We start from the raw sequence: 11,601 nt of genomic DNA, 5'->3' as shown, positions 1-11,601 counted from the left end.
AAGGCTCATCGAGATGCACAACGGAAGCTGAACCCAAACATGCGAGAGGAAGTCTTGAAGGAGGTATTGAAGTTGCTTGCTCTAGGAATCATCTATTCCATTCCTGACAGTGAGTGGGTCAGTCCTGTCCATATGGTGCCAAAGAAGTCTGGGATACAAGTCGTCAAAAATGAGAAGAATGAATTGGTACCCACCAGATTAGTGACAGGGTGGAGGATGTGCATCGACTACAGGAAGTTGAATGAAGCCACAAAGAAGGATCATCTTCCTTTGCCTTTCATTGATCAGATGCTGGAAAGATTGGCAGGCAAACAGTATTTTTGTTTCCTTGACGGATACAGCGGATATTTCCAAATCTACGTTAATCCGGAGGATCAAGAGAAGACCACTTTTACGTGCCCTTTTGGTACATATGCATACCGAAGAATGCCGTTTGGATTGTGTAATGCACCGGGGACTTTTCAACGATGTATGATGAGCATTTTTCCGGATCTGTTGGAAGTATGCATTGAGATATTCATGGACGATTTCACCGTCTATGGGAACTCATTTGATGCTTGTTTAGCCAGCCTAGATCTAAGCAGAGATGTCAGGAAAAGCATTTAGTGTTGAACTTCGAGAAGTGCCACTTCATGGTAACTGAAGGCATTGTCCTAGGTCACGTGGTTTCTGAGAGGGGTATCCAGGTAGACAAGGCGAAGGTGGATGTGATATCAAAATTACCATACCCTACGAATCAAAAAGAGGTGAGAGGTTTCCTAGGCCATGCAGGGTTCTATAGGAGGTTCATAAGGGATTTTGCAAAAATCGCGCAACCACTCACTTGGTTGTTACAAAATGATGTTGAATTCGTCTTTGATGAAGGATGTGAGAGGGCGTTCCAGCTGCTTAAGGACAGGTTAGTATCAGCACCAATAATCAGGGCACCAGACTGGAACCATCCTTTCGAGATAATGTGTGATGCGAGCGATTTCGCTGTGGGAGCTGTCTTAGGACAAAAAATTGATGGAAAAAGTTATTTGATCTTCTATGCTTCCAAAACACTAAATCAAGCTCAGAAGAATTATGACACCACGGAGAAGGAAATGTTAGCCATCGTGTATGCCTTTGAAAAATTCCGACCCTACCTTCTTGGGTCTAGGGTTATAGTCTTCACGGATCACGCAGCAATAAAATACTTACTGGCTAAGAAGGAGTCGAAGCCAAGGTTAATCCGTTGGGTGTTACTTCTACAAGAATTCGATTGGGAAGTACGAGATAAAAGAGGAACGGAGAATAGGGTAGCAGATCATTTGAGCAGAATCTTCCAAGGAGAGACAGAAGAGGCTATACTCGATGCCTTTCCCGAGGAACATTTGTACCTTTTGGAGAAATTTCCTAGACCACCTAACTGGGAAGCAGTTTTGGCTCTGACCGGTCTAGGGGAATCAGATAAAGGGAAGCGCACGCTGAATGCAGAACCATGGTTTGCTGATCTAGCCAATTACTTGGTCACAGGAGAGATGCCGGTTTCAGAAGAAGTTTCCCGGGCCCAGAGGATGAAGATTAGAAGCGAATCCAAATTTTATTTTTGGGATGATCCTTACCTGTGGAAAATGTGCTCAGATCAAGTGATTAGGCGCTGCATTCTCGAATGGGAACAAAGGGATGTATTAAATCATTGCCACGCGTTAGCATGTGGAGGCCACTTTGGGCCAAGGAAAACAGCGAGGAAGGTTCTAGACAGCGGATTTTATTGGCCAACATTGAATAAGGATGCTTTCGAATTCTGCCAGTGTTGTGAGAGAAGCCAACAGACAGGGGGAATTTCAAGGAGAGATGAGATGCCTCTGATTCCAGTGATCGTGTGCGAAATTTTTGATGTATGGGGAATGGACTTTATGGGACCGTTTCCGTCATCATGTGGGAATACCTACATATTGGTTGCAGTGGACTATGTATCTAAGTGGATAGAAGCCAAGGCCACCACAACTTGCGAATCAAAGGAGGTGGCGAAATTTCTCAAGGATAACATTTTCAACAGATACGGAGTTCCTAGAGCCATCTTCTCAGACCAAGGAACACATTTCTGTAATCGCACCATCGAGGCTTTGATGAAGAAATATGATGTACACCATCGAGTGTCAACTCCTTACCATCCTCAGTCCAATGGCCAGGCAGAGATTTCTAATCGCGAGATCAAGGCGATATTGGAGAAAACAGTTAATCCGTCAAGGAAAGACTGGAGCAAAAGACTCGGGGACGCATTGTGGGCCTACAGAACTGCTTTTAAAACACCTATTGGAATGTCACCCTACAGACTTGTGTTTGGCAAGATGTGTCACTTGCCTGTAGGAATTGAACACAAGGCATACTGGGCAGTGAAGGAAATGAACATGAAGCCGATAGCATGCGAAGAAGAGAGGAAGTTGCAATTGCAAGAGTTGGAGGAACTTCGGCTGGAGTCGTTTGAATCTGCCATGTGGTACAAAGAAAGAACGAAGTTATGGCACGATAAAAACCTTCGGGTCAAGGAACTTCATGTGGGACAGAAAGTGCTCTTTTTTCAGTCTCGGCTTAAGTTCATGCCAGGGAAACTGAAGTCTAAATGGATTGGCCCATACACCATCGTTGGCATCCGAGCAAATGGAGCAGTAGAGGTCCAGGGAAGTGCTCCAAACTCTGTTCCTTTCCTTGTAAATGGTCATAGAGTGAAAGTCTATAGGGATAATTCCGAGTTGTGTGTTGTGGACGAGATTCCACTACACACACTCCCTATTATTGCCTAAAAAAACAGACGAGGGTCATTTCCGATGATATTCCTGGGTCAAGGGGTAAGTTAATGATTTTGGAAATTCACAACTGACCCAGGGAATCTCGGAAATACAACATGTAAATAGTTTAATCATTCTCAAAAAAAAAAAAAAACAAAAACAAAATGAAAATATGTGTATTTATGTGTATATAATTTCGAAGCACCAGACTCCTAGGGGAACTCGTATTGTATGTCCTAACCTAGACCCAGGGGTCTGGAATCTTCAAATTTTATTTTGTAGGGCATGGTCGAGGGGATTCGCCAGGAGAGACCCTGAAGGAAGGAGTCAAGGAGGGAAAGGATATTTTGAATTTCAAATTCTGGCCGATAATTATGGGAGATGTACGGTTGCTTACATCACGCCTGCAACCGCACCATCTTTTCACCAGAAAAGGCAACCGTCGTCCTTCTCTCTCCATCATTCCTCATTAGACAAAAAATTGAGTTTGCTCTTCCTTCTCTCTTCATTCACTTTTCTCTCTAAAAGACGGACGAAACCTTAACAACAAAATTGCCCAGTTCTTTTCGTTTTCTTTTTCAGATCTAAGCCAATGGATTCTACCAAGGGAACTGAGTATGACCCCACTTTGTTGGCCGAGTTGACACAGAAGGTGGGAAGCATAGAGAAAGCGAAGGAGGTGTACGCCCTATTCGCCGCCAGTCTGATGTCGTCTGCGCCGACTGTACCGTCACTGCCAATTCCGGCGGATTCGGCCGCGACACCGGAAAATCTCTCTGAAACAAGATCGCAAGTCGCGGAACCGCCGCATGCAAAGGCCGTTTCGCAAGTAGCGGAGAAAGAGGAGGTTTTACATAGGCAATCGGAGGACGGTGAACAGACGCATGACGAGACCTTGAAGGAGACAGAAGGTAAGGTACCGGAGAACCCTAATTTTGAGGGTAGGGAAATGTTTGAGGGGGAAACCCCTATTGCTGATGAAATTCTTGAGGGGGAAACCCCTACTGCTGTTGAAATTTATGAGGGGGAAGCCCCTATTGTGTTTGAAGTTCGTGAGGGGGAAACCCCGGTTTCTGTTGATATTGCTGAGGGGAGACCCCTGTGTTTGAGAAGGCTGCTGAGGGGGAGACCCCTATGTTTGAAACAATTACTGAGGGGGAAACCCCTACTTTGGAGAGAATCACTGAGGGGGAAACCCCTATTCCAAGAGATGTCAGGGGGGAGAACCCCATCTATATCGAGGGGGCAACCCCAATGTTGATTGGAGAGGGGGAAACCCCAGAAAACCTGTTGGCGGAGTCGGATCTACATTCGACGGAGGTACCGGAGCCCGAGGAAGGGCTGAAATTGATCGTGGACCTGGTTGATGACCAGGAAAAAAATGAGCCCAAGATTGATGAAAGGGCCGAAAGGAGGCGCACCAGGAGAAGCCTCCTTGACGAAGTTGATGACTTCATACCTGAAGCGACAGAGACAGAGGCGCGCTTGGCCAAGGAGAAAGCAAGAAAAGGAAAGGCGCCGGCGACTGCATCTACCCGGTCAAGGAAAGCTCCCTCCGTCCAGGAGGTCGAGGAGACCCTTACCCCTGAGACCGAGGAAACCCTTGTCGACGAGCACCCGGAGTCCTTCCCCAGTCTGGCTCCCTGAGGGGGCCAGCCCCAGAAATGATCGAACATCTCTTGACCAAGAATGACGGAGAATGCCTCTACTTACTTAGTTGTGAAGCCCTACTATATAGTGAGTTATAAACCTCAGATAACTTTGAGCTAACAAATGTTTAAGGGCCACCACTGAATGCTTAGGGAAGAAGAGCTATGAAGGAGAAAGAAAAAAAAAGGGGGAATTGGGTTATGAAGGCATAAGCTGGACGAAGTCCAGGGTAAGGCGGTATAAGCTGGACGAAGTCCAGGAGAAAAAAAATGGAGGAACAAGCTGGACAAAGTCCAGATAATAAAAAAAAGAGAGAGAAGAAAAGAAAAAAAGAGGAGGAATAAGCTGGACGAAGTCCAGAGGGGGGAATGGTCTAAAACGGGAATAATGATAGCCTGCGCCAGAAAGGAGATAACTCTCATAACCCAACGCTTCAGTGGTGTAGCATTAACTTAAGAGAGAATCGATCCTAACATCCCTGGTGAGGAATGAGTGATCGAGTGAACCTAACAATTGGGTAAGTAGAGAGCTATCTTGACAAACTGACAGATTGGCTAGGTGAAGGAAGGGAAAGGGCCTATTTGGAGGAGTGCAAACTATTGGAATGACCTTAATCTTGTGGGGACAGATGCCTAAAATTGAAACTAGCTCATGTATATATGTGTTTTGCGTGTTTGTGTGATTTTCTTATATTTCTTAGTTTTTCTTGAGTCTAGGTCTAGGAGTCGGTCAAGAGATAACCTCGCTTGAAATTTGCCTTATTCTTTTCTTGTCTTTATACTTGAGGACAAGTATGGTTTAAGTGTGAGCAGTTTGATAAGGCTAATTTCATGCATCGGTAATGTGCAAAAAATGTTATAAATTGCTGGGTCTAACACGTTTCCTAAGCCAGGTGTGTGAAGAAAATCGCTAGATCAAGGAAGTAATGAAGGAGATGGTCTAGCGAGAGAAAAGGACGAAATGAGTAGGATTTACAAGGAAAATTGGCGTGACGGGGGAGTCTACAGCTGAGGGCAACAAAGTCATTATCAATACCTCGCTGGACCCACTAAAGCGCGTATAAATAGAGAGGAGCATGCAGCGTAATGGATATAGTTTTTCACTCTTCTTAGCTCATACATTTTACACACACACTTGGGAAATATTCTGGGGGATAATCGTGATAGGGGGGGTACTTTCTAAAGATCTCGAGTTTGGTAACACCGTCCCAGTGAGGGCGAAGATACATTTGTTTTAATTTCAGCTGTTTTTGCTAGTTTCCACCGTCGAACTTCACTTTTGGGAGTCGACTTTGATGTTGATGATGTTTAACTGCTTATCGCTCATGGATCTGAGTTTAGCTGTTTAATTTCAAGTTACTTTTGCTTAGATCTCTCTACTGTTAGCGTAATTCTTAAATTGCTATGTCGATCTCTGCTTATTTCGTTATTGAGGTGTTTAATGTGGAATTGGGTGACAGATCTGTGGTTGATTGAGTGTTCGGAGCTTAAATTTGTAAATCTGACGTGATGGAGAATTTCTTCTGTTTGGAGTCCGTGTCGGACGCTTGGATCCGGAGTGGATTTAGCGTCTGAAGTTGGTTTTGGCGTGTGAAAGAAACAGTAGTGGATAGACTTGTTTTATTTCCTTTGTTTTCTATTTCCCTTCGTCTAGGTATGCAGATCTGTAAGTTCTTCGTTATTTATGCATAGATTTGATTCCAAGTTAGTAGCTCTATTTTTGATTTGCTTATGTGTTTTCTCAAGAAATTTTATGCGAATTTGGTTGTAGAAGACGATGTCACTGTCAGTTGGTACTAGAGTTAGTTATTCTGCCACTTTCCAGTCGTACTCTGCTTTTTCTTAGATGTGGTCCCATCGTAGAATTATTTCCTAGGTTTAGCTGTTAGGTTAAGTTTCTTTCTAATATTCCCAAGTCCAGGTAATTTTAATTTTTCCTCAACCCAAGAAAATGCGTGGCAGCAGCCAACACCAAAAATACTCTCAAATCCTTGATTACGATTCTTACGCATCCTTCTCTGTGGGATCGATCCCTACTTCCCTATACTAGGTTTAGTAAAGTGGTTGAGGGTTTTTGAAGCGGGGAAGTACTTGTGTGTCCGACGACCAGGATTCCGCACAACCTACGAGTTCCTAGACCAAGTGATCTAGTGGACTTGCTGGATCTGGGGAACCTGCCTTATTTGAATATCGCAACACTGCACACACACCACACTTGTACTGTCACATCCTACACGTAGCTTCAAAAACGGATATAATTTTTTGGGAAGTGGAAAAATATTTTTTTTATTTAAAAACATTTTTTAATTAATTTCGAATTTAAAAAAATTTGAATATGCCAACGGCTATTCCGTTGGCGAATCAGAAGCTATCACGTATGCTGCTCAACGCCACGGACGTGCTCTTATTTAAGAGAAGCGCCGTGCCGCTGGCACGAATCAGAAGCTATCACGTATGTTGTGCCACAAAACGCAGAAGTTATTTTATCTTGTCATTTTAAGTTCTATATTGAAATTGTGGTAATTTAATAATTTTGATGTTTGTTCATAGATTTGTTGATTAACTTGGTGATAATAGTGATTTTGTTGTTCATTTATTTATTTAAGATATTTAACATCTTTTTTAAAATTTTATGATGAAAAGTTTTATCTTAATTATGAGAGGAAACGAGGGAGTATAAATTTTGAGTAAGAAGCCCCTAGGAATTTGTATTACCAAAACAATTTAGGTTGAAGCTTCACACAAAGTCATTCGATTGTAATTGTTTGAACGTTGTATTATGACAATAAATTGTTCAATTTTGTATTCATTCCGTTCCAAAAGAATATATATTTTGAATTTGACATGAATTTTAATATATAATTAGTAGAAATAAAAAAAATAAAAAAAAATAATTAAAATATTATTAGTGAAGAATAAGTTTCATCTGAAAATAATTTTTTCAAAAATTTAAAAATATATATTTTTATAGAACCGAATAAGAATAGAAATAAATGTATTCCGTATCTTTGTAGGAATGAGGGATTAAATATATATATTAAATTTAATGAAAAATACTTAAAGAGAGTCGGCAAAATTGAGCTCTTTTTGGGTTGGCGCACCCTAACTTATCCACGTTGACACATCCCCCATCAATCCCGTGATAATCAGCACGTGTCTCTAAACAGCGACTTAAGGTGGCATGTCGAATAATATCGCCTAAATAATGGGGTACGTTGATTATACCATCCAATCCAAAAATAATTAGTCACCCATAATTCCTAAATATTTCCGCATTTAAAGATAATTGAAGGTGTAACATAGCATAGAATATTGAATATCATTCCCCATTAATAACCTAGATATTTTAGTTGGATTCGGCCGCTCATCATTATCCAAAAATAAAAGAAAAATAAGAAATCGAACCTCTTTTGCTTTGGCGTTCATAAACAAGTCTATATAATTAGCACTTGATAAAATCACCTCAAACAGCAGCGATGCAATACGTGGACAAGGCAAAGGATTTCGTCGCCGATAAGGTGGCGGACATAGAGAAGCCGTCGGCGTCCGTGGACGACGTAGATCTGAAGCACGTCGGCCGCGACGGCATCACCTATCTCGCGAAGGTCACCGTCGTCAATCCCTACGGCGTCTCCGTTCCCGTCGGCGAAATCACCTACACTCTCAAAAGCGTCGACAGGTAATTCAATTTGATTAAAATGATGGAATTGATCATTGATTTAGAGAAATGTTGATTTAATTTGTAGGGTTATCGCGTCGGGAAACATACCGGATCCGGGGTCGTTGAAGGGGAACGACAAGACGATCCTTGAGGTGGGGATGAAGGTTCCGCACAGTGTGTTGGTGAGCTTGATCAAGGACATCGGCGCCGATTGGGACGTGGATTACACGGTCGAGATTGGAATAATCGTGGATCTTCCCGTGTTTGGGAATTTCACGATTCCGCTCACGCACAAGGGTGAGATGAAATTGCCGTCTCTCCAGGACTGCATTTAGAATGTTTGTTCCTCTCTACTTAATTAACTAAATCTCCCTCTAATTTGGATAAGCATATGTATTTACCTGCTTATTGTAATTATAATACTATCATGTTGTATTACAAAATAAAACTACTCTCATTCGTGTTATAAAATTAATATGTTTCTAATAATCTTCTGCCGATACGAATTTGCTTTATGAGTACGTGGGTTATAGATAGGGCTAATAATTTTCCATCGGATACGAACATCCAAGAAATTTATGGGTTTGGGTATGTATCCTTTAAAATGCGTCTTAGGCAAAATTAAACTCAACTTGAAACGATCCAACTTAACTTTTTGATGATCGTTTAAAATAAAATCACATTTACCTCTTAATCTCAAATGTCAATCCAATCAAGGGAAATACACCCTCAAGGAAAAAAGGACATTATGTACAATTTGTAATCATAGAAAAATTATGTAGTGCTCCTATACACTACAGATTCTAAGGCAACACTGAAAAAGAATTAAACCTTATAAAGTAAAACAGGGGAATCCAACAGTGTTTAATAAAAATAAGATTTTTTTTCTTATCCAACAGATAGGGGTTCGATTAATCATCACGAAAATTGGTGGAGGACTTGTTTCTTCTGAAAAATTACTACTATATAATTATAACAAGTCCTCTAAAACAATTAAATAACTACAAAAGGTCAGAATACAAATGTTATGAAATCAACGACCAAATGTATAAAGGATACGGATGTTATGAAATCAAAGACCAAATGTCTAAAGTACAGAGTAAAATGTCGAAAATGAAAGACCAAATGTTTTAAAGTATAGGATAAAAGGTCAAAAATGTCATTATTTGAAGGCTTGAAGCGTTTATCCAAAATTGTTCCACCGTTGTCATTTATATCAATTGTTTTAATTTTTTATAATAAAATTGGAGTATCGCACAAAAAAATGTTGGTACACAAAATGTTGATGCGTCAGTAAAAATACACGTCCCTAACTATGGCATTGTATTAGTGGACGTGATCAGGTCAATAAGTGAAATTTTGTAAAATATCAAAGCAAATCTCAGTTATTGGATCTTGTGATGTAACCGTTAGATTAATATCACGTGTCATCTAATAATGTAGATTGTGTAGTCATTGGATCTTGTGATGTAACCGTTAGATTAATATCACGTGTCATCTAATAATGTAGATTGTGTAGTTTAATAATGTAGCTCGGCTTATAATGTAATGCTTTTAGTGTAATAATGTAGATTGTGTAGTGTAATAATGTAGCTCGGCTAATAATGTAACGCTTTTAGTGTAATAATATAGATCGTATATATTTTATCACAACCATCCAATCTAAGTATTCAATGGCTAAGATTTACATTGACTTTTGACAAAATTTCACTTATTGATCATAGTGCACTCTTACGCCTTTATATGCATATGTAACTATCATGTGAAAATAAATATACTAGCTCATTGTGACCTAAAATTGTTAGATTTAAAATTCCACACATTTACAATTTCACAACTGGCAAATCTCCTCATTTTATACTCTTTCATCCAGTCCAAAAAAAATACTCCATATAAAACTAAATAAGCGAAAATCGGTAAAGTTGCCAGTTATTTAAGGAACGAAAACATGTATCATGGCATTAAAATTGCAGCATTTGGCAGAAAAGTGAAAACCAAACAATTTCCACATCCTTAACTGCAAAAACATTTCTCCACCATACATAAAACTGAAATGAATATCTTATGCAATAGAGTAGATGAGTTGAATGTTCAACAATTTTTATTTTATTTTTCTAATCTAAGTTCAGTCTGCCTTTAGTTACAAGTTCGTTTCCCATTAAATAACAGAAAGTGCGATGTATGCCCTTTTTTGCACAAATGAAGCAATATTTAGAATCACACCATACTTCCAAACAATGATAAAATGTGTGATTAAAACATTGTTTGCAAGCAATTCCACCATAAACAGAGGCACACAGATCGATTCTATTTCACAGAAAATACCTCTAATTTCAAGCAAAGATGATGAATTCCGAGCACTCGCCCGCCGACGACGAACAGAAGAGAATCACCGCCGCAGCAGCCAAATTCCGCCTCATCAAATGCTCCGTCTTCGCCTCCGCGGCCGTCCTCGTTCTAGCCACCGTCGCCGTGATCCTAGCCTCGACCGTGTTCAGGCTCCGCGGCCCGATCCTCCGGATCGGAAACGTCACCGTCGGAAGCTCCCCGCGGCTGATCAGCAACGTGACTCTGATCGCCGACGTGTGGGTGAAGAATCCGAACTTCGCGTCGATCGACTACGGGAACGTGACGACGACGCTGTTCTACCACGGCGTGGCGGTCGGGGAGTCGCGCGCGCCGCCGGGGACGGTGAGGGCGCGGCGGTCGGAGGTGATCAGCGCGACGGTGGTGATCATGGCGGATCAGATCATGTCGCAGCCGGATCTGGATGCGGATATCGGGTCGGGTCTGGTGAATGTGAGCAGCGACACGCGGGTTGGCGGGAAAATCGATTGGGCGATTTTTGAGAAGCATGTGACGATGAGGATGAGGTGCAATGTGAGCATCAACGTTACGAGCAGAGAGATTCAGCACCATAAATGCAAAAGGAAGATCAAACTTTAGTTATCTCAACACAAAATTATGTACGCGATTGCATTCTTGGCTTCTTGCTTGTTTTTCTTTGGCCTGCGTCTATTTTAAAGGTCAAATTATCAAATACGGAGTAATTAAGAATATTAGTCAAGTTCAGATTGATATAATACTTTTCATAAACGAAACCATAGATTATGAACTTTGAAAATTTCACAATGATCTCTTCTAAATTTTTTCGATCATGTGTACAGATTTTTATTACATGACGTACACATGTAGACTTATTTAAATGATGTGAGTATAGGTTATTTAAATCATAAAATTTTGTCAAATTCAGGCCTAAGGTGTAAAATTTCAAAATAGAATATTAAATATTAATGAATTTTCAGTTTTTTCTCATTTGTCTCATTCGCATAAAAAATAATGTATTTTAGTGATCATCGAAATAATGGTGTTTAATTAAAACAAGTAGTACTATCCCGTCCCATTTTAGCAGTTTCAATTGAGTTGTACACGAGTTCTATGAAAATGTAAAAAAAAGTTGGTGTAAAAAGATTAGTTGAATGTGAGTCTAATTTTTATATAGTAGTACTAGTTTTATGATCCCATGAGTTTTAAGAAA

At 40.6% G+C, this 11,601-nt stretch overlaps 2 protein-coding genes across 2 annotated transcripts; both read left to right on the top strand.

Annotated features, from left to right (window-relative positions):
• Positions 1-7,807: 7,807 nt before the first annotated feature.
• On the top strand, positions 7,808-8,552 carry LOC125219079 (desiccation-related protein PCC27-45-like). The gene is made up of 2 exons (XM_048120944.2): positions 7,808-8,081; positions 8,149-8,552. Exons 1-2 carry the CDS (start codon positions 7,879-7,881, stop codon positions 8,396-8,398), a joined length of 453 nt encoding a protein of 150 aa, XP_047976901.1. The 5' UTR covers positions 7,808-7,878; the 3' UTR covers positions 8,399-8,552.
• A 1,854-nt stretch (positions 8,553-10,406) lies between these two features.
• LOC125220944 (late embryogenesis abundant protein At1g64065-like) lies at positions 10,407-11,009 on the top strand. Its single transcript, XM_048123071.1, has one exon. The coding sequence runs from the start codon at positions 10,407-10,409 to the stop codon at positions 11,007-11,009; it is 603 nt and encodes a 200-aa protein (XP_047979028.1).
• Positions 11,010-11,601: the final 592 nt, after the last annotated feature.

Source organism: Salvia hispanica, chromosome 1 (genome assembly GCF_029641045.1).
Source record: "Salvia hispanica isolate PSC_SH4W2 chromosome 1, Shi_PSC_v1, whole genome shotgun sequence".
Taxonomy (NCBI): domain Eukaryota; kingdom Viridiplantae; phylum Streptophyta; class Magnoliopsida; order Lamiales; family Lamiaceae; genus Salvia; species Salvia hispanica.
Note: the sequence above shows the minus strand (reverse complement) of the source record. Positions and strands in the feature narration are given on the sequence as shown.